The sequence below is a fragment of the Falco punctatus genome (assembly GCF_963210335.1).
Source record: "Falco punctatus genome assembly, chromosome: Z".
Classification (NCBI taxonomy): Eukaryota; Metazoa; Chordata; class Aves; order Falconiformes; family Falconidae; genus Falco; species Falco punctatus.
Genome location: NC_137586.1, coordinates 53048646 through 53069570, shown reverse-complemented (window position 1 = coordinate 53069570; position 20925 = coordinate 53048646). Strand labels below are relative to the sequence as shown.

Sequence of the window (20925 nt, the reverse complement as noted above, 5' to 3'; positions counted from 1 at the left end):
CTCCAGCACGCATTTGCTTGCTGACCAGCTGCGGATGCATTAGACGCATTCACTCTTCTAGGACAACAAGCAGTGGCATTCCTCTAAATAACTTTCCTGATCCTGAGCATATGGATGGCAGCAAATCTGAAGCAGAATCTTCTGACAGACGTAGCTCTCCTAGGTCCCAGAGCCTGTCATGAGCTGAGGCACACCTGAAGGCCAAAACCACCTCCTTAGGAACACAGGGATCTTCGCAGATTTAATGCTAAATGAAAAAAGATTCAACCAGGTCACCAGGTGAGTCTTCAAAGGGTAAAAAGGTTCTACCAGACTGCCATCAAACAAAATAATAAAATGAATGAATGAATAAAGGTTACATGTTAGACATCTAACTACTGAGTTTCATATTCAGACTGAAGATCAAATACAAGTTACCTTGGACATAAATACCCGAGTGCGAACTGAAAACCAGAAGTGTAACTAGCATTCAGGATAATAATAAACTGGGAAGAGACTTAGAGAATCAAGCTGGAGAAAGGGATCAAAGCTGGGTTTATCTGTCAACAAAGTTTATCATCTCAAAGAAAGAATAAGCAGAGTGCCACTGAGAAACTGCTGCAAACGGCCCTTACGCAGAAGAAAGCAAGCAACTACGGGAACTACCATGAGAAGCCCAAACCATTAAGCGTAACGTGGCAGCCACTGGGAATTGAAATCTGCATTTATTCTGAGAACAACCCATCACTTCAGGGAGTTTGTTTTCTTCCCCCTTTGAATTATAAAAGAATACATACGTGACTAAATTTGTGTTTGCATCTCTAGGAAAAAAACAAAATAAAGTAACTAAACTTGCAGAATTTGCTGAGCACCAGCACTTCTTTGAAGATGATGGCAGGTGGCAAATACTTAGCATATTTGAGGATTAGGAGCTAAAATACAGGTTTTTTTCTTCTCTCTCTGGATTTAGAAAAATCTTGGGCGATGTCCTACCAAGAGAGACCACACCTTCCAAAACAATTCAGCAAAAGAAGTGCCAGAAGATTTTAGTGGTTTGTGGGTTTTTTATTATTATTTCTTCTTCTGACTGTCGCATACAAGGGAAGAGGGAATGGGAAGTCTGCTACAAAGAATGCAGAAAAAAGAAAGATAAAAAGAAATTATGTCTTTAGAGTCTGAAAGTAGAAAAGAAAGATGGAGATCATCACCAAGATAACTTAATACTTGACTTTAGACACACTGATGTTCTGTTGCTCACTGCATACATAGCAAAGATCACTCACTTTTCCCTCAGTATTTATTGCTTTGGAAATATGTCCCCCTTTCTCCCACTGATCTGGTGTGAGTGATTACACCTTGTTCAGGCAATGAAAATTCAGGCTCGACGTCTGGGTAGCACCTTGCAAACAGTCATCCTTACTGCCTCTGCAATAAGGATTAAAAGCCCATGCGCCAAGGCTGAACCTTGCTCAGTATCAACACAACCCACTGACATGAGAAGGGAGGAGTGCAGTGCCTGGGGGCAGGTGCAACAGCAAGGACCACATGCCTCTGCAGGGATAACACAAGAGGTAAAGGGACAAAACATGGCCCAAATGCACTATCTTTATTGCCACTGCAAAGCTTCATTACACTGGCAACCGGCTCAGCACATTTCATGGGGTCCCCACAGTGCCCTGACACACACTGAGGCTGTCCCTCAGCTCTGAAACCTCACACACTACCTCTCCTCCCCCAGTTCTTCCACCCCTACCTGGGGAAACTTAAGGCTGCTTCAGCTGCAGAAATTTGTTTTTTCCCCAGAGGGATGGTCATTATATACCTAGGAAAGAGATTAAGCCCCCCAAAAGACACCAAGATCTAGACATGTTCCTAAAGCAAGCCAAGCTGCATGCCCTTTTCCCTCAAGCATCCCTCCTCCAGTGGCCAGGCACGAAGGGCACCTAAGCAGTGCTAGGAAAGACTGCTTGCAAAAACAAGCCAACCTGTCCTGCAGGAAATCCCAGGTGCCAGCTGACATCCCCCCTGCCCTAATAAAGCGCAGCAGCAGGTGGCTGTCAGAGCAGGCACACTGCACAGCTCTTGGGAGGACTTACTGCATTTAACCACGGCCAACAGCTGACAGGGAGGACAGCAGAGACGAAACGTCCAGACACCCAGGAGCCCATCGGAACTTGCAGCCTGCAAGCGTCTAATAATTTTTTTTCCTCTTTTTTTTTTCCAATTCTGAAGGCATGTGACTGGCCTTCACATACCAGAGCTGACCCCTCCCAGAGCCAGTGATTTCCTAAGAGCAGAGAAGGATGTTACCCTCCCACTTACCCATTACAAGACTAGGTTTCCTTGCCATAAAGTATTAAAACCTCACGCCATCTAGGGTCCGCCTGTCACTTATGCTCAAGATCTCTCCAGAGAGATGCAAAAGGTGGTGTGGTGCTCAGCTATCTGCTATCAGGAAAGCACAGCCACTGGGAGCACCTGCTCCTCCTTTCCTTAGGCACACAGTTTTCAGTTTCCAGTTTCTCTTTGCTCTCACATCCACCCTCCTGCACCGGACTGTGAAGAGCTACCAGTATTTCACACTCTGTCGACTAGCACTGGTAGCTCGGTACCAGGCTACTCTCTCCCCATGTACTTTCCCAAGCATTTTTTTATGTCACCAAAATACCACTGCACAGAGAGCTGCTGCGGTTTTGGTTTTGGTTCGCTTGGGTTAGCAGCAGAGTTTCTGGAAAAGAAGTCATGTTTCTTGCTGTGCTGTGCTGCAATGTTGCATCACTGCAATGTTGCATCGCCTTGCTCCCAAGCCCCCCAAGCCTCAAATTCCCCCACTTTGCTTAGCACTTGCCGCTGTCCACACGCTGAGACGCCACACACCTGCCTCCACCCCTACAGGATGGGGCCGTCTGGCTGCTCTCCCGCCCGCACCCACCCCCACCCCCACGGGATTTCACGTCACTGGGTGGGCAGAGCCGCGGGATTCCCTGGCTTCAGCGGGGGCCGGCAGCTCCGCAGAGGGCACAGAGACCCCCGGTGGCTCCGCGACACATGGCAGGCAAGCTGCTGCCTGCCACCGGCCGGTGGCTGCGGGATGCAGGGCGAGGGAGGGCTGCCTGCATCTGGCAGGGCAGTGGGCTTGTCTTGCCCGCCTCGTTCTTCGGGAGAGCTGGAGCTCCTCAGCGTGTGCTGCCCTGATGTTCTGCAGCGCCAGGCAGGAGCTCTGCGTGCGAAGACACAGCCCCAGAGCAAGCACAGGTTCGCGGCACTGTAGGAAACCGACACACAGCAGTGGAAAGCACAAAGGTGCCACAGAGGCTACCACGCATGCATCATACATGTGTACTTTCAGCTGAGAAAACAAGTCTGGGATTGCTTCAGGCAACACAACCACCCATGCAAACTCTCAGAAACAGTACCCACTGCTCAGACAGCTCCTTCTGGTTCACCTGAGCATCAGTGATGCACTGTCTTGACCCCTCTGAGAGTAAATCCCAGGCAGTCCCCAGCACGCACACAGTGCTCCTCACCCACACATCATAACACTGGGATTAATCACTGGCTCCAACAATACAGCACACGGGGTCTGTCAGTCACCTGTACCCTGGTGCAACAAAACACGATATTCAGGTTATTGTCCAGAGGATCACCCTGATGGGCACACCTGTGGCTGGCTGTACTGCCACAGCTACACTCTTTGTCGTCACCTACCTTAACACAGCAGGCCCTCAGAACCCGTCCCTAACAGAGCCCTGCAGGCTACAGCAGCAGAGCTTCCTAACAAACCCACTGTTGGGGATGCTACTTTCTTCTTTTTTTATTAAGAGGGGGAAAAGAGGAGTTTAAAAATCCTCTGTTAGTTTACCAGCATGGCTGCAAATTTAAACTACAATTACATTAATTCCTAATGAAATCCACACTAGGCAGGCACCTAATGTGTCTCAAAGCATTAACTAAGTACACCTTGTCTCCACGATAACTTCTGTCTTGAAGAGCCGATGTGGGCTTTACCTAAAAGTACTTTTTAGATACTAGATGTTGCAACTCCAGGGTAACAGAATCAGGGTCTGTATGTGCTGCTTGTCCTCCACTGCCCTCCACTGTCCTCCACGGCAACCTCTGATTTCAGTACAAGCAAGGAGCGGCAAGTGTCAGAACTACCCTCAGTTTCTGGCTCCATACAGGTTGTGGCAGATTAGCAGTCACATATTGCTTACCGGCACCAAGCATCTCAGGGTCGTACAAGATTTAAATACCTCTTCTCCAATAGGATTGATAGAAAAAATATTCTCAACTGCTAAATGCTTCTGCCTGTTCTTTTAAGGGCAAACTGTACCTTAATCCATAAAGTTCACAAAACTAGTTCTGCTCGAAGGACTACTTTCATGCTAGCACAGAAGGAACAAAACAGATGAAAGACCTCCCAGAAAAGCTCAGACTAAACTAGCCCCACTTAAGGGAATAGTCTAAGGACTCTTTGCCACCCCCCTCTCCCTGAAGGATGGAGACCCAAGGCATCTTTGTCATTCACAAGGTCCCTCACCCCTCCGCAGACTGATGCTTTTGGCTCAACACCCCACCCTGCCCATCACTGCCTTTCACTATTCCCACCCTCTTTGACAACACACTATGAGGAAAGTTTGCTCATAGAGTCAGTTTCTACAATTACAGTGTTTTCTGACTGTTTAGCCTAAGTTTTGCTTCTCACATGACTCTTCCCTTAACAGGTTTTCTTATCTCTCCCTTTACCTAAATGGAAATTATTAACATTTTTGCAGCGCTCCCTCCTCTCTCAATCAGTAATTAGTGCACAAATGAAAGAAGCAACTAACAGTCTCTAATCTCATGAAAGTGGTAGGAGCAAAACCTCATCCCAGCTGAAGTAAACTGGCAAAATTTCCCCCAGACAGTAAAACAGAAAAACCTATTCCCAGAGACACACCTTCAACATACAAAACACAAACTACATTTGGACAACTTGTATGTGTGCACAGGGTGTTACTGTTCCTAAAGCTGCTGCTCATAAATTCAGGTAAAACTGAAGCAAAACAAGATTCATCTGTAACCAGTAACTAACTCCTCCAGGAACAGGTCCCAGAGATGCAACAATACCAGCCAGCCTTTTATCAACACAAGTATCCCCTACAAAACCTTTGTTAAACTGAAACGAAGTCTGTTACACTGGAAATTATTCTGTGTAGAAAATGTGCAGTGTTGAAAGAGGCAAAACTACACTCTGCAACAGCCCACTGGAGGAAACAGACACCAGGGAAAAATCAGCAGGCACACAGAAATCTCAGCCTTTCTTTTACCTTTCCAAATGAGGTACTTCTGTGACATCTCCTCTGAAGAGTGTTGCGCTTACATCCCTTAAGCCATTGGCGATGCCTTCTCCACAGCCCTTCACCTCTCCATCAGGGGGAAGCTGCAAGACATCTGGCTGCCCCGAGGCTGATGTCCGATCTAAAAACTGGCCACCCTCCTTCATGCGCTGCTGGATCATGGGAGTGAGTGGCATCTCAAAGCTGAAGTAGCTATCAGGCTCTGAGTACAATGTTTCCAGCGACTCTGCGCTGTAGTATAAAGACGCATTGTCTAGGATGTTTTCAAACTGTGAGCTGTACAGATCAGTGGAGACATCAGAATGCCTCTGCCCAAGGACATCTTCGTATCCTCCTGTGGCTGCTTCTCCCTCTTCCATCATCCTGGAAATTAATCAGAAACAGCTTGTTTCAGCCTGGGGGCAAGGTTTAGACCTCTGGGTGAACCTCCTCACCTTCCACCTTTGTGAACAGAAAGGTCAGTGTGGCTTCGTACAGGAGAGGACACTGCAGGTGGAATGCTAGTTTCTCCTTGTACCATCTCTGTTCATGACTGGCACCATCTCCCTCTCTGGGGACACAAAAAGAAACAATCTTCTGGGTAAAAGAGCAGGGCGAGGGCAAAGCCTAACAGATAACATCAGCTGCTTATGTGCACAAAAGAGCACTCACACACTTCCCTAGCACCACTGCCATGGTTGGAGATGTGCACTCAGATGCGGCCTCTGTCCTCGGAGGACAGTTTGCTGGCTCTGCAGTCCTAGGGCTGGGGTCTTCAGCAAAAGGCTGGAGGAAATCCCTCCAAAATGCAAAGGGAAGCAAATGCAATCAAAAACTCAGAGCCAGGAGAACCAGATTGAAAGGGGAAGGCCTGGCCTGCTTGCAGCACACAGGGGAAGGTGTAGCATCCCCCTGTAGAGAGTTTTCTTCTCTGCTGCACCAAATACTGCAGGACTTCTCATAGCACGTGTCAGCCATTTGGGTTGCCTGCCCAAGTGATCCCACATGCTAGCCAAAGCAAAACTCCACAGATCCTGAAGTGCAGAGGCAGGAGCACCTCCCTTGCTGAGATCCTGTTGTTTCAGCAGCAAACACCCAGCCAGGTTGGGGTGGGCACGATTTGCTCAGAGAGCACCGGTAGGACCCTTTGCTTTGTTATGGGTGCGCATCAGTAAAGAAAAGTGAGCAAATCAGGGTGCTCTTGTAAAAAGCAGCACACCATTTGTGCAATATATATATAGCTAAAATTATATAAACACAGATAGATAGACTGATAACACAGAAAGCACGTCACAGCATTTACACTCTTGTAACATACAAGGCCTTGGGTAAAGTATCTTTATTACCCGGCATCTCAGAGGTGCCCACACTGTTCTTGCACAAGCTCTGTCCAAAACCAGAAAATCTGGCCAGGCACATATGGCCAGGCCTGCATGCTGCCTGTATTTAATTACATGTCATGTCCGGATTCCAACTACACCTGCTACAGATTCTTTCTCACACAGCCATTACTCTGCAAACAGCAAGAGACGTCTTCACATTTCCAAACCTGAGATGGACTTCAAACTTCATCAAGGTGATATGGATGGAGTTCAGTCCCGACTTCATTCACTAGCCACCACCAGGCATGAAGTGCTACCATTGCCACCCCACCACCAGCAGCAGACAAACATTCATTGTTTGTCATTAGCACCTCAAGGAGTAGACACAAGCCACCTGCTCGAGACAAGAGAAACCCCACCTGGCCCCTGTGTCCCACCCCAAGCACCACCTCACCTGCCCTGGCCTCTCGCTAGCAGAGCCATCTCCTCCTCACCACGGTTCTTCCTGTCCTTCACAAAAACTTCATCCTCCCCACTGTCATCAGGCAGTGCTAGAGGAGTGACTCCAGAGGCAGCGAGTCCCAGCCTTGGGTCCTCACAGACCTCACTCCAAACACTCTCTGGCAAGGAGACCAAGCCTGGGGAGACCATCGGTGGTGCAGGGTGGCTGGACGTTTTGGGGAATGCCTTCCTCTCCACAGACACAGTCTCCAGCATCGAGTGCTTCTTTCTTCTCTGCTCTTCGGCTTTTTGCAGCCATAAAATCTCCACCCCTTGAAATTCTACATGTTTGCTCACAGCTGCCTCTTTAGAGAGCCTCCTCTCAGGACCCATTTGCATTTTGCCTTGACTGTACGCTGAAAACTCCTCAAAACGCGCCCACCCCTCCATTCTGCTGGCTGCTTCCAGGTTTGTCACAGATGGTCTATGACAGCTTGTCTCCTGTGCTGCGTGGACCTCATCGGCTTTATTACTGATGGCTTTCAAGGACTCGGACTGCTTTTCTCCAGTCCATATTGCAGCCAGATCTTTCTCTACGATCAAATGCATTTTTTCCTCAGCTGTTCTTTCAGATGGAAGAAGCATGTCTGAGGGTTTTTCTTGGCCTGCTGGAACTGGTTCTTTGGCTGCCTGCACATTCTGGCTGCCAGTAACGCTCTTTTTTTCCATTTGCGTCTCTGAATCAAGAGAAGTATTTGCTCTCTCTTGCACCTTTGTTGCTTCCAGCCGTCGAGAGATTTTCATAATCTCTGGCAGGTTACCCGCAGGTTGCAAACCTTCTTCTGGGGAGCACAGCCGCGCTGTCCCTGCGTCAGGTGTCAAATTGTCTGCAGGAGCTGCACGCTGAGGAAGGGACCTGCCAGGTACCCGGTAGTGATTGTCCCGTCTTTCTGGACTGCATCTCACAGGCTCTGCCTGGCACGGCGATGAAGTCCTCGGCGTGTCTCCACTTGGCTCTACAGTGCCGTACTCTGGAAATTCATTGATGATGGTATGAGGGAGCAAAGTGTTGCTTCCATGGCCACTACCTGCAAAGAAAAGAAAAAAAAAAAGAGAGCATGGGTTTATCTACCACATGCATAAGCAAAAAGCCTGACCTCCCTTCCCAGTCGTCTCCTAACACAGTAACTATGCTTTCCCCTGCAGGGAAAATACCTTTTGGTTTAACTCACTTCTGCACGCTCTCACACTGCAGTTATCCAGAGCTGGTCCTTTTACATAGGAGTTTTCGGGCCGCCCTACTCTGGGAAGTGTGCACTACTGAGGAAGGAATGCCAGAATGTCTGCTACACTTCAGAAAGGGTCCCAGTGGCCCATGAACAGTCTGAGGCCACGGGCCAGGTGCAAAGGCTGGAGAAAGCAGATATTCAGAGGTCTGACATCCATCCACAGTATGTGCCATACATGTTGGTTTTATTTTGAAAAAATGTTTTTAGGTCATTTTCACTTGCAAAGATGAAACACTGGGAAAATAATCGGCCACACCCTATATATTCCACAGCCTTGACAAAACCAATTAGATAAATTACAAAGCTATTAATGAGAAATTCAACTCTCTGCCAACACTACCCTCTTCCTTTAACAACTCAGGTAACTGATGTTGCAGTTATGTATGTGTACCGAGCACTTCACATTTTCTGTTGCAGCAAATTCACCAGGGCACAAAAAGCCTGCTACCCCTCCCCTCCTCATGCTGCTTTTCCAACTGATGTAAACAAAGCAGGAGCAAAAATGGATAGTCCCATTTTCCAAGCACCAAGCACCCACTGGCTCCCATTGTTGTGGAGTAACAGAGAACTAGCTGTCCTCAGAGGGACCTCATGGATGACACAATGACAGATACTTGGCCATTTTATACTATGGCCCAAGGAGGAACGGAGCTTTTGAAACAAAAAACAACCCAAAAACCCAAAACAAACCAGCAACAGCTGCATTTGCTGCACCCTTCTGGAAAAAACTGGCCTGGAGTATAAAAGTGCTTTAAAACAAATAATGCGGGGGCCAGATCCAAACACCTACAATGAAAAATGTCAGGGGTGACAGCTCTGAAACTAGACACCAACTTGCATTTGGACACTTTGCCTCGCTGGAGGTGCATCTCTAGGCGCTGTGTTGCAAACCGATCCCCATCTCCGCTCCCAGCAGGTTGGCCACATGCCATTTCTGAGGAGGAAGCCATGTACCTGTGATTAATGATAGGCTGAGTTCAAGGTGAAAGGGAGAATAATTTAATGCAAGCTCAGCACTGCACTAACATGGCTGTCTGTCTGCCAGTGGTTTGTAAAGACAAGCAGCAGCTCACACCAGCCAGCTCACCACCCAGTACATCTAGCTGCAGGGTAAATACTGCACATTGTGCGTGGTGCGGGATCAAAGACACAGACTCGGACCACGCCATACCACAGTCTCTTCTTCCCCAGTAGGTTCTCCAGATATCTCCATGCTGATGATTTAACGACTCCATAATAAGACTTCAGCGGGTCAGGTTTCACCTAGATGACTTGGTTGCTGTTGGAGAGAGCCACTGCACAAAGCAAGGCCCTTTTCTCTTTTGCAAGGTCCCAGAGAGCTGAGGAGCATAGATGGCCCTCTCCACTTCTGCACCACCAGCCTGCCTTCATGGCAGTGCTTCCAACACACAGGTGTGGGTGCAAGGGAGAGCCTGAAGAAGAGAGCGAGGTTCCTCTCCCCACGTGAGCAATTTCAGGCAGAGTGCTTTTTCTAAGTGCTGAAGCCCCAGCCAGCCTCCTTTGCACAGCATTCAGCCACGCGGTGCTTGGGTGCATCCCAAGCCCGGCCACTTCATGGCACAGGTGCCAGGTTGCCATTGGGACACACTTCCACCGGGACAAAGTCACAGACAAGAACAATGCTGAGTGGCTGCAACATCCCTACACCAGCACCAGGACCAGCCCAAGCCAGCAAAAGGGCCCAGCTCCCCACCCCACAGTCCTGGTCTGCTCTAATGCAGCGGCGTTAGCATTTGCTGCTCTCAGCATGTGTCCAGAGATGGGATTTTTTAAGAGAGAACTGCTGATAGCGAGCCTGTCACTATAGATGCTAAGAGAAACCCTTCTCGGTGGACACAGCTTCACCTATAGCAACCCCCAGCTTGCAGACCTGCAAATGGGAGGTGCCCCAGTTGGGATTGCCCCATGCCCCCATCACTGCAGGGGCAGTGCCTGGTCATGCCACTGTCTGGGCCACCCGCTCTGGCTGCATCCTGACGGAAGGCAACGCATAGTGCCCCAGGAGCTGGGACCCCCCCCATGCCTCCCTCCAACCCACACACCTCCCTCCAACCCACCTCATCAGAAGGAAGCCTGGAGCATCACCCTCCCAGCACCCCCCATGGGGCTGGGATGCGGCCAGCTTGCACCAGAGGCCAAGCCCTGACAAGGACCCACACACAGACCCTGCCAAGGGGCCAGGCTTGTCTCTGCTAATTGCTATCTTAGCTTGTGAGCTGGCACGAGGGAAACAGAGGCAGCCTTATTTCTGGTGGTAAATGCAAAATGCACTGCTGCTTATCGCCATCTGCCACTGGCAGCCACTGATGACAGCAGTAAGTGATCCTGAGCAAGTTTCTTACCTAACTCTCCTCCTGAACTTCATCCCAAGCAAACTTTACCCTCTGGCAAGCCCAGCAGACTCTACAAGAGTTACACGTACAAAGCACCTACACACTTACACAGGCACAGAGGGATGTACAGGAGGACAGAGCGTGCACACAGGTACTCTTCTCTGCCACACTTGCTAGCCATGTTTCACCTGGCCAAGAGAGGAGCACTTTCACACTCAAAACTTACAACCTTTTCTACAATGAAGTGCCAGAGCCCTGCTCTGGAAGGACTGCTGCTGCTGCCACACACAAGCACAAGTCAGCGGGATCTCGCCTTCACGGCATCCTGCAGGAACATCACCTAAGTCACTGCCTGATTACAAAAAAATTCACGTAAGACACCAACACAGCACTCTGTCCCCATTACATTAGGTTCCACCACACACAGGGCTGCCAAGGTCTCCACACCTTCCTGTAAACCACAACCCATTGCCCCCCACTCCCAAAAGGTGCAAAGCCTTTGCCTTTGCTCAGAGAGCTATTTCAGGTACCTGAGCTTACAGGAGCTTGAGCTCTTTAAGGGAAACTCCTCCCTTATTCCCATCCACCACCACAGCATCATGTCTTGCCGCAGCTACTGGCATATCCTGTCCAACCCCATCCCCCAATATGACTGCATTTCAAACAAGGCTAGAAAGGCAACAACAAAATTTAAGGACCGCACTGAAGATGAGCAGGGAAAAAAAATACCCATCACCAAACAAACAAAGGACACACACTCTCAGGTAACACCAATTTCTACTTTGCATTGAAGGTGGCTTCTTTCAACAAAGGAAAAAAAAAAAAAGAATTAAATGGAGAGAGAAAAAGCTAAAGTAGAAAGGGAGTGAGTGGCTAGAAAACTGAGACCGGGCAAATATAACCTAACAGCAGTTGGCAGTCTTTCTGATGACTAGACGTTGAAAGAATTCATGACTTATATCAGGCATAGATATGATATTTCATAGTTAAATAACCATTCCATGTCAAGCAAGCTTGTCTACAGCATAATAAAAGGAAATTCTAGGAAGCAAAACACAAGTTACAAGCATAGACAGACATTTTGTTTACAGGTACATTTTACAAAAGAATGGTGTGAGTGTCTCTCTATATATAGTATATATATATTATATATATTAGCTAGCTTGAGAAATCAGATATATTTGCTTGAACAGTCTCCTTACTCACAGAGGTTACTGTAGCTCCAGCAGTTACCCATTGGTCAAAGAAATAAAATGCACAGATCATCAGTTTATCTATAGCGATACCAGCTAATTCAATTGCTGCTGTATAGTCAACTGGAATCAAAATAGTTTCAAATTTCCTGGCAGCTGCTGCCCTGCACTGCACACAATGATGTAAATGGATGCTTTCTGAGTATTATGAAACTGATGGGGGAACTGCAGTCTCATTCAGTCTATCGCAGGAGCTAAGAAGTCCACCTTGGCAGCTTGCAGGGGGGAAAAAAAATTTTCTCCAGCAAGGCTGCCTGACAGTATGCCAGGGAGACGTCTGTGCTTAGCTGCCGTTTATTGTAACTGCATCCATAAGGGAAGAAATGGGTAGAATGGTGATGCTGAGAGTTGTGTGCTGGTTTCACAGCGCAGGGTGCCTGATGGCTTTTCAGCATGACTGAGCTGGAATGTTTCACAAAGCAGCCCAGTCATCTTGCATTTTATTTCCCTGCAGCTCCTTGCGCCGATAACAAGCAGCACGTGGGTGAACCTGCATGCAGCACCACACCAGTTAAGCTTTCTTGGTATGGGCATTTCTTGCCATTACTTGTAAAAGGCAAATTAGGGCACGTAAAAACAATGCATGCGTTGAGAGGAAACAATCTCTACGTGACAGAGCTTAACAACCAAATTGCAGGGTTTATGGCATTGTATCATTATTGCAGCCTGCCAGAGAGGGGAAGTCACACGTGCCTCCTCCTCCTCCTGCACTCCCTCAATTTATTTCTGTGGTAACTAAAATTATTCTGATTTATAAAGCAGTGCCTGTGCAAACCCAGATGCAATGGCCTCCCCCTGTGAGAGGGGCAGGATGCTGCACAATCACTGGCAGCTTTGCACAGCAGCCCTTTTTCCAAATTACATCATTCTCCGTGCAGTGACAGGTCCTGCCTCTTAGCCGAAGCCGGGGGATTAGCATATTGCAAGCACCATGCTTTCGTAACTGGACTGCAAACATGTGCACCAGACTGGGCACAGGGGTTTCTGTAGCTTGCAGCCACTCCAGGTTTCTGCCTGGGGAAGCAGAGCCAGGCCCTCATCCCTGCACAGTTACACCGGCATTATGTAAAACCAGCAAGCTGGTGGAAACGGGAAAGCTGAGTGAAGGGGGCGGTGGGAGTAGAGGGAAGAGGTAGGGGACAGTTGCCTACAAAAGAAGCCCTGGCTAAATGCCTCTGCTGCTTTAGCAAAGATGCAGGGAAGGTGGAAAGGACCAGAGATATGGGAGGGCCTACACAGACAAGTGACTGTCGACTGAGATCCGTTACCCCAAAAAGAGACGACTGGAGGGGGTCCCTGCTGCTGTCAGCAGGTTTGACACAGACCCAGTGATGTGCACAGTGTGCGCCTTGCCTTGCACTCGCCGTGCTTGAACAGCCAGGCAGTGGTGTGGCAGCCAGCAGCTCAGGGTTACCCACAAATTCAGCGGACCAGTTCAGGGAAGAAAACAGTCCCCCTGCAAGGACCCAGGGCTAGTGTGTCGCTCAGGAAATCCTGCACCCGTGGCTTGCTGCACACTGGAAGAGGTTATCAGAGAAGTACTGCTCACGCTGTGTTTGCATAGTTCCCTAAATTGGGGGGCGGGGGGGTTGGCAACAAGAAGCTGTGTTAGGTGAGTCTTCAGTCTGCCACAGGACAGCCGTGACCACACTAGGCAAATTTGTCACGAATCTCTCCCACTAGCCAAGTTGCAGCGCCTGGAGGCGTGTTGTGGTGTGTGATGCCCAAGCTGTCACAGCTTGAAAATCAGAGGGCGAGAAAAGCTGCTAGGTTAAGAATGTAAATCCTGTCCATTAAAAAAGCGATGACCAAATCAACATATAAAATACTTGTGTCACTGTGTGTCGGAGTGTGTATTTTTTTCACAATTGCAAACCTTCTAACCCTGTTCCTGATGGAAAGCCTTAGGTAAGCAATGCTGTGACTCGGCTGAGTATTTTTTCCCCCACAGACTTTTAACTATTTCCCAGTGGTAGAGAGGGTTTGGGAGCCCTTGCATAACCCCAGCTGCATGGAGCTAAGTCCTCCAGGGAGCCCCACACCTTTCTCCTGACTGTGGGAAGGATGGCACCTTGCTGCAGCAGCTCACAGGCCTGCAGTGAGCTCAGAACAGGACAAAGTCCAAAAATAACATGCAGCACATGCAGGGAGGGTTTGGCATGGGGGATTATCCACTACAAATTGGTGTATTGGCCACAGATGGTCAGTGAGATAGCTCAGTCCCAAGAATCATTACCCTGGAAAGCAAAAGCGTAGAGCGGAACAGCTGCTAGCATGAATAGGAACGGGAGGCAATACAAAGGGAGTATCTGGACTCCTCATCCTATGTCTTACTATATTTAACGTACTTTGCTTCTTTAAAGCCCCACCCCCTGGAGTAATGTGGCTGTGAGAATCTGAAGTTTTGCTTTAAGACTTATGTTTGGAAAAGTCTTAAACCCAAAATTCAAAAGACAGATCCAGAAAGTATCCAAATTTTTCTATCCTTCCACTGTTGTAATTTAGAAAGCAAGCACCTAACAGGCAATTGTCTAAGTTCAGATAAACGAAGTGATAGCAAGAATTACTTCAAAAGCTCCCCAAGAGCCTTCAGCTGAAGGACCAACTTCAAGTTGCAACTTGCAGCAACAACAAAGACATTACAGCCTCTCTGAATCCACTTGTACTGTTACATATTTAAATTACTGTATTTTTAAAGAAAACCCTCAAAAAGTCCTTCAAATAGAAAGATCTCTTCCAATAAAAAATATATTGCCAGACTCTGAGCAAGCAACAATGACTTAAAAACACCCCACACTAATCTCAGAGATCTCAGAAACAGGATCTTTGCAGCAGCGGCTGAAGAAATGAGGTGCATCCACATGAAGGGATTGTCCTTTACTGCATTTCAGAGTTCAGGACCAATTAGCCAGGCTAAGAGAAAGCTTGCTAAGCAGTCCCCAAAGCAGCCTCACAGCTGGGTGTCAGGTTATGCACCCAGCTAAAGCAAAAACAGGTTGTAGAGGGACATGTGCATCTCCCAGACACCAAGTATTTGCTGCTAAAGGTGCAGCTGGACAGTGCATGGCAACTTTTCAGCAAGCTCACAGTGTGAATGAGATTGCCTTTCTCAGGAAGCTGGACAGAATTAAATAAACAGCGTGGGGGTCTGCAGCAGAAGACACTTGTTAAAGCGGTGAACTGTGAACAGGATAAATACTCGCTGTACCCTGTGTTACGCTTTTTCAGTGTGATTCCAGGCCAGAACTGCATCTACCCACATAATTTTAATTAAATGCCTTCTCCATGTTCATTATCCACCGATCTCCAGCAGCAGGGTAGCATGCATCCTTTCCTTCAGAAAGCTTCAGAGATTAATCGAGACTCCAGCGCAATGCAGGGCTTGTGTTGGTGTGCTGCCTATCTCACCAGGTGATGGGGCTGAAGCCAAGGAGAGGAGAGGAGCTCCCGGTGACAGCAAACATAAATTCAGCTCTGCCCCACCATACACACCTATAGTGAGCCAAGTCAGCTGGCTGAGCATCTCCTGTTGGGCCCACAAACCTGGATGCATTGTTTTCCGTCTGCCTGATGGAAGGTAAGGGCCCAGCAGCCCCCAGGAAGGTGCTTCTGAACCCTGCCAGCTTCAGCCAAGCTCAGCTTGCACCACGTGTGCTCAGAGCATCTGAAGCAGCCAGACACCACAACGGGGCTGCCAGCATCACCAGGCCCCCAAATATTTGTGTGCTCACGTCAGCACAGCTGTAGGCTTCGGCTGACAGCCCACAGACAGGGAGGTAACTACTGCCTTAACTCCAGCACTTCCTGAGTGCTTTATTCTGCACCTTTAACAAACAATAAACAAACAGCCTATGTTTTAAAGATTATTTGAACTAAAACCTTGACCTTCAAACAACTGTTGTTTACCAAGTCAAGGATGTGGTAATCTCCTCTCTGCAGCTGTAGGTTATAATAACTTGAACCATCCAGCTTTCAAGTGCAGGTCAGAAGACATCCAATTTCCTCCTGCAGAGCAAGGGACTTAGTATAATAATACCTCATGCCCCTTTAGTTTTCTTTTCCCTGGGACTGGAAACCCAGACATCCATCACACCACACCTGATGGCTCCAGAGCGTGCCCCAGCTTTGCCCAGCTCTGGGAAGTGGGACTCAGAAATTCAAAGGAAGAGACAGCAAGACAACTACACCTCACACAGCCAAGATGCAGCCCACGGTGCAACCTGTCTCCTTCACCACCATTAATTTTTCCATATACACAGTCAGATGTGCTCTTCTGACAGCACTGCCTCAGAGTATCCAAGCAGTAGTTCAAAATGACCTGGTTTCCACGCTGCGATGAAAGAGGAGCACTCAGCACACCCAGTCAACGTGCTGGTGCCAGAGAGGTAATAACTTCTTAGAGCGCACAAACCCAACTGGTAAAGTACCTTTTAATACAGTACCTCTGGAGACCTAAAATTAAAGATTTAACCTTCTCTTTGCATCATTGCTAACCAGCAACACCAAACAGCAGGGATATCTACAAGAAAATGTATTGATTACACACTACTGTTTAAAAACTCCTGTGGGTCTTCAGTGTGTTAGAAAATGCAGTGGGACACTAGAAACAGCAACAAAAAAGCAGATAGAGTCAAGTACCCACAAGAGTTTGATGGAATTTCACTTAAGTGTGTGGGGGCACCACAGGTCTGAGCTTCCTGGATTCCAGCCTTGCCTGTGTCCCTGGTAAATGTTGCAGGACATACTCTTAAATGCACATCTGATGTACATATCCTCACAGGCTCTGTCCACCATAATTAAGCAATATGAATGGGAAAATCAGGCTGTCCTTCAACCCTCAATTTTGCACCTTTTCAGGAAAGCAGAGCTCCAGATGAAGATACCAGAGCAGGGAGCCCAGACTTCCAGGATTGCCTGGAGACGGAAGGAGCAAGAGATGAAAACATGACAAAGGGTGTGCATGAAAATGGAAAACGATGCAGTTGAAGCACTGAGCAAGACTACAGTCAGCAATGTGGGCTAGTGCGAGAACAATGCAACATGCAAGTGACTGTGATCTAAGGTCTCAGAGCAGTGATCAGGAAGGTGCCACATCCACACAATGCAAGGAGGATGCAGCAGAGCTGGACATGGCATGGCTTGAAGTGACACAGGAAAGCAAGAGAGGCAGAGGAGCAAAGGACAACCTAGTAAATTAGCAATACTAATTTTACAGAAAGTTACTGGGGTAAGTACCAGTTTTTATTAAGGCTGTTTAAGTCAGCATCATAGCACCACAAAAAGGCTTTGCTTGCACTAAAAAAGCAGCCGTTGTGTGCTTCCTTTGCTCTTGAAACAAGGTGAAGAAATTCTACAGCAAAAGCAATCAGTTCCTTGATTCAGGATCAGGAATGGGTGTGTCCCATGGGTTAAATTATGCATTTCATTTTCTTTCCTGTGGCTTTCAGACAGCTCTGGCTCTGTTTGACCATTTGCAGAGGTGATTCAGCACATGTTGCCAGAAGTAAATCCTTTTTTTTTTAGAGTTGGCTTTTTGGCATTGTTTTGGGGGTTTTTTGTTACTCAGTTTTTGCTGGCTTGAGCTAGCCAAGAGAACAGATGAGCACAAGAACTAGTACAAGACAATCTGCAGCAGTGTGCGGCTGGGATCATCTCTTTTGGCAGAAGCAAGCTGTTAAAGGAGCTCAGTTGCACAAAACAGCAAGTGACAGGCTTTCCAAAAATCTCTTTGTTTCACCAGGAATTCAAAAACAGGCTTCTGCCAGCAGCTGTTTGGAAAGACCAGATTTGCATAGCAACCCAGGGACTATGTACAGGGTTTTTTTGTGAAGGATGAGATTAAACCCTCTGTCACACAGAAGGGGTGAGTGATTTCTCCTCCTAGAAGCATCAGAGAGAAGACTGTTTGAGTCTTAAGATGCTATTTTCTTCCTAACAACTGTCTTGGATTTATTTTCTCATGTAACAGGAATTATGGGGTACTTGGCTTTCATGTTTACTTAAGCAATTATTTTATAGCATCCCTCTCTTTTTTCCCCAAGAAAGCACTTTTTAAGACAAAGTCATGTTGTCAGAGCTGGGGTGTTTTTTTCTTTTTGGTATCTAAATGTATTAACTGAAAATCCATAAAAACTGGTAGTCTGCAGCATGCCCAAGCCTAACGACAAGGCTGCTCAATAGAGATCACTGTTTCAGAGGAGGGTATGTTTCCATATACAACAAGTGTCCTTTATGTCAATGGCACTGAGTTGTCTTGTCCAACACAGCCAAGTTCAGTTTTTAAATAACATTTTCTTTTGCTGGAAGGCAGAAGTCTGGGGTTTTGCCAAGGAAAGTGGCCAGGCGGCACAGGGGCACATGGCTGCATGTCGTACATCTTCCCTGCTCCAGCAGTGGCAAGAAGCAGCTCCATAAGCAGGGATGTGCTGGGAAATGTGTGGCCTCAAGCGCTCCCACGATGCAATGAGAATCCTGAGGCCTGGACCTGCATCTGCTCCAAGTGATGCATCGGCAGGAGGATGGGCAACAGGCAAGAAAGGAGAGGAGCCAGACAAGAGGCATCACACAGTAAAGACAAGAGCACAACAGGTACATCAGGGATCAGAAATATCCCAGATAAAATCAGACTGAGGGCAACAAAGGAGAGAAATGAGGAGGAATTGATTTTTTAATGTGGCAGCTTTATTAGCATTTGAATATCATTGATGAAACACCTCTTCTACAGATACAACTCTTGTTTTTCCCCTCCTCTTACCTGTGAAAATGACCACAAGCTTCAACCTGGGAAGTAAAAATCAACAGCAGCTTATCAACAAAGTCTACCATTTCCCATCTAGGCTAGGCAAACAGAAGTGTGTACTACGGTCACCCCCAATTATTCTTCCTTATGAATTTGCTTCTCCAGCGCGAGTATTTTAGTACCCAATTAAAAAATGCATATCCTCAATAGCATCCAGCAGGGCTTCAGTAATACGGTTGTGGCCAAAAGAAAAAGGATAAACTGGGAGGCAGAAGTAATTAAGCAGTTCAGCAGCTTATGTGTTACATTCTCAGTTTCTGAGGCCAGTCCATGGGTGAACTGCTTTGGGTTAGATTAATTAAAATTCAGCTTTACTGCCCATGGCGACAAGCTGTTCTCTTGATCAAGTTTAAACACCAGTACTTTCCTGGCCCTGCCCCCATCACTCATTTGCTTGAAATCTTTCATTCTCTGATCCACAAAAGGCATGTCTTCTTTCTTTTAAAGGCAACCTTAGAAAGCAGCAGCTTTGTTCGGATTTTTGATGGTGGTTTTTCCCTCCCCATCTAACACAGGGAAGGACAGAGAGACTTTCAGGCATAGCTACCTCCCCCCAGAACATCTGTCATGACATATTCAACATAGGTCAAATCAAAGGAAGCCAGGATTTGGTGCACCAAGCCCTGGGTCTGTACTACTGTGCCCTCAGTAGCCCCATCCCCATCCATCTCCAGTTAACAAGCAGTTGAAACCTGCTTGCTTGAAGGAAAAAAAAGTAGAAGGGGCAGCACCGCTCTCATTTATCCATTGTGGTCAGGTGTCTTCCTGGAGGAGAAGGATGCATTTGTCTGTGACAGCGTGAAGACAGGGTAGGCACAATGTCATGCAGGTTTTGGGTACAATTCACAAATGTTACACGTTAACGACCATTAAATACTTGGAAGCTCTCCCCTGAAGTCACTGCCATTTCACTAATTGTTAGCCCCTAATGGTAGTCTCTCATTAATAAAGGGACAGAAGGAGATTCAGAAACAAGGCAAGCAGCAGCACAGGAAAAACACAGAAAAGTATGCACATAAGCCAATATATGGCTTATTCATTGCCAACCTTTATTTTAGGGCTCAGTGCTAGTCTGCTCATAATACCCATCACATTTGATAATTGTTTTGGTTAGTAATAACAATAGACTCTCTTGGATTTATTAGACACAGCATACTTTATTTAATGCCAATCTCCGGAAATGTACTAATGCCTGCTGACAGTGTTCTCACACTGTGTCTCTCCAAACAAGAAATGAGGTCATCGTGATTCATGTAATAATCCCATATGCATTTTGTGGCAATTTGGAGAAGTTTTTAAAATTCTTAAACGAAAACATTTCAGTTGTTTTGGGGTTTTTTCCCCTCCGCAATAAGGATTTCCCAAGTGGAAGACCAAACTTTAGGAAATGCAGGCAGAAACTGTTTACTTACTTTCCAGACTTCGGTTCTGCTTTTTACTTTTCCTTTCCTTTTTTTCCCCCCCATTTCCTTTCCTTACTGAAGTGCAGGAGCCTACACAGCTTGCTTCTGTACACAGTGCTGCCCTTCTCTGGCAAGAAGGGAGTCTTCTTTAATTAAAAGTGGCATTCCAGAAAGTTTGCAATTAGAAAGGATCAAGGTGCAAAGAGAACAGCCTTAGGAAACAGTTTTGCAAAGAGGGCACAGATTGTTGGTAGTTACCACGAGGCAAGAAAAATAGGTATAGTAACTACATTTCTTCTCTTCTAAGCCTGGGCTTTGAAAAGGTAGAAAACACCCTGTATTTACAAGAAAAGAACAGAAACAAGACTGATCCTTAGGCATAACATTAGATGCTGCACCTGGATTCAAATAACTAACTACAGAGGACTGAGCAGTTTAGGTAGCACCTCAAGTAACTAAATTAAAATCTTACCTACCTCTAGCTGTAGGAAAAGCAGCATACAGATCACTAAGGGCATTCCTGGAAGGATCTCCAGGCAGAGCTGGCTGTGTTTCAGCATACACAATTGCAAAATGCACGGCTGAAACGACTCCACTGCAGAGAAGTCTCTCTCCGCCAGCGTGTCTCCAGCACATGAGTCCCCGCTGCCACATCAAGGTGGCCCAGATAAGCCAAACAGAAAGGTGGAGGCACAAGACAGGGAACTGCTGTTATTTTCTGGGGTCAAACCAGCAGGCTCCTTTGGTCAGGTACTTGCACTATAGTC

At 47.2% G+C, this 20925-nt stretch overlaps 1 protein-coding gene across 3 annotated transcripts in view; it reads right to left on the bottom strand.

The window, feature by feature from the left end:
• PSD3 (pleckstrin and Sec7 domain containing 3) overlaps positions 1–20925 on the bottom strand; it is a 126379-nt gene that overhangs the window by 92342 nt on the left and 13112 nt on the right. For all 3 annotated transcript variants that reach the window (XR_013924908.1, XM_080372375.1, XM_080372376.1), the window contains exons 3-4: positions 7074–8148; positions 5289–5681 (exon numbers count right to left, since the gene is read on the bottom strand). Coding sequence is in view for 2 of the 3 variants with exons in the window: in XM_080372375.1 (XP_080228501.1) it covers positions 5289–5681; positions 7074–8148 (1468 nt within the window). In the remaining variant the exon portion in view is untranslated. The remainder of the gene's footprint in view (positions 1–5288; positions 5682–7073; positions 8149–20925) is intronic.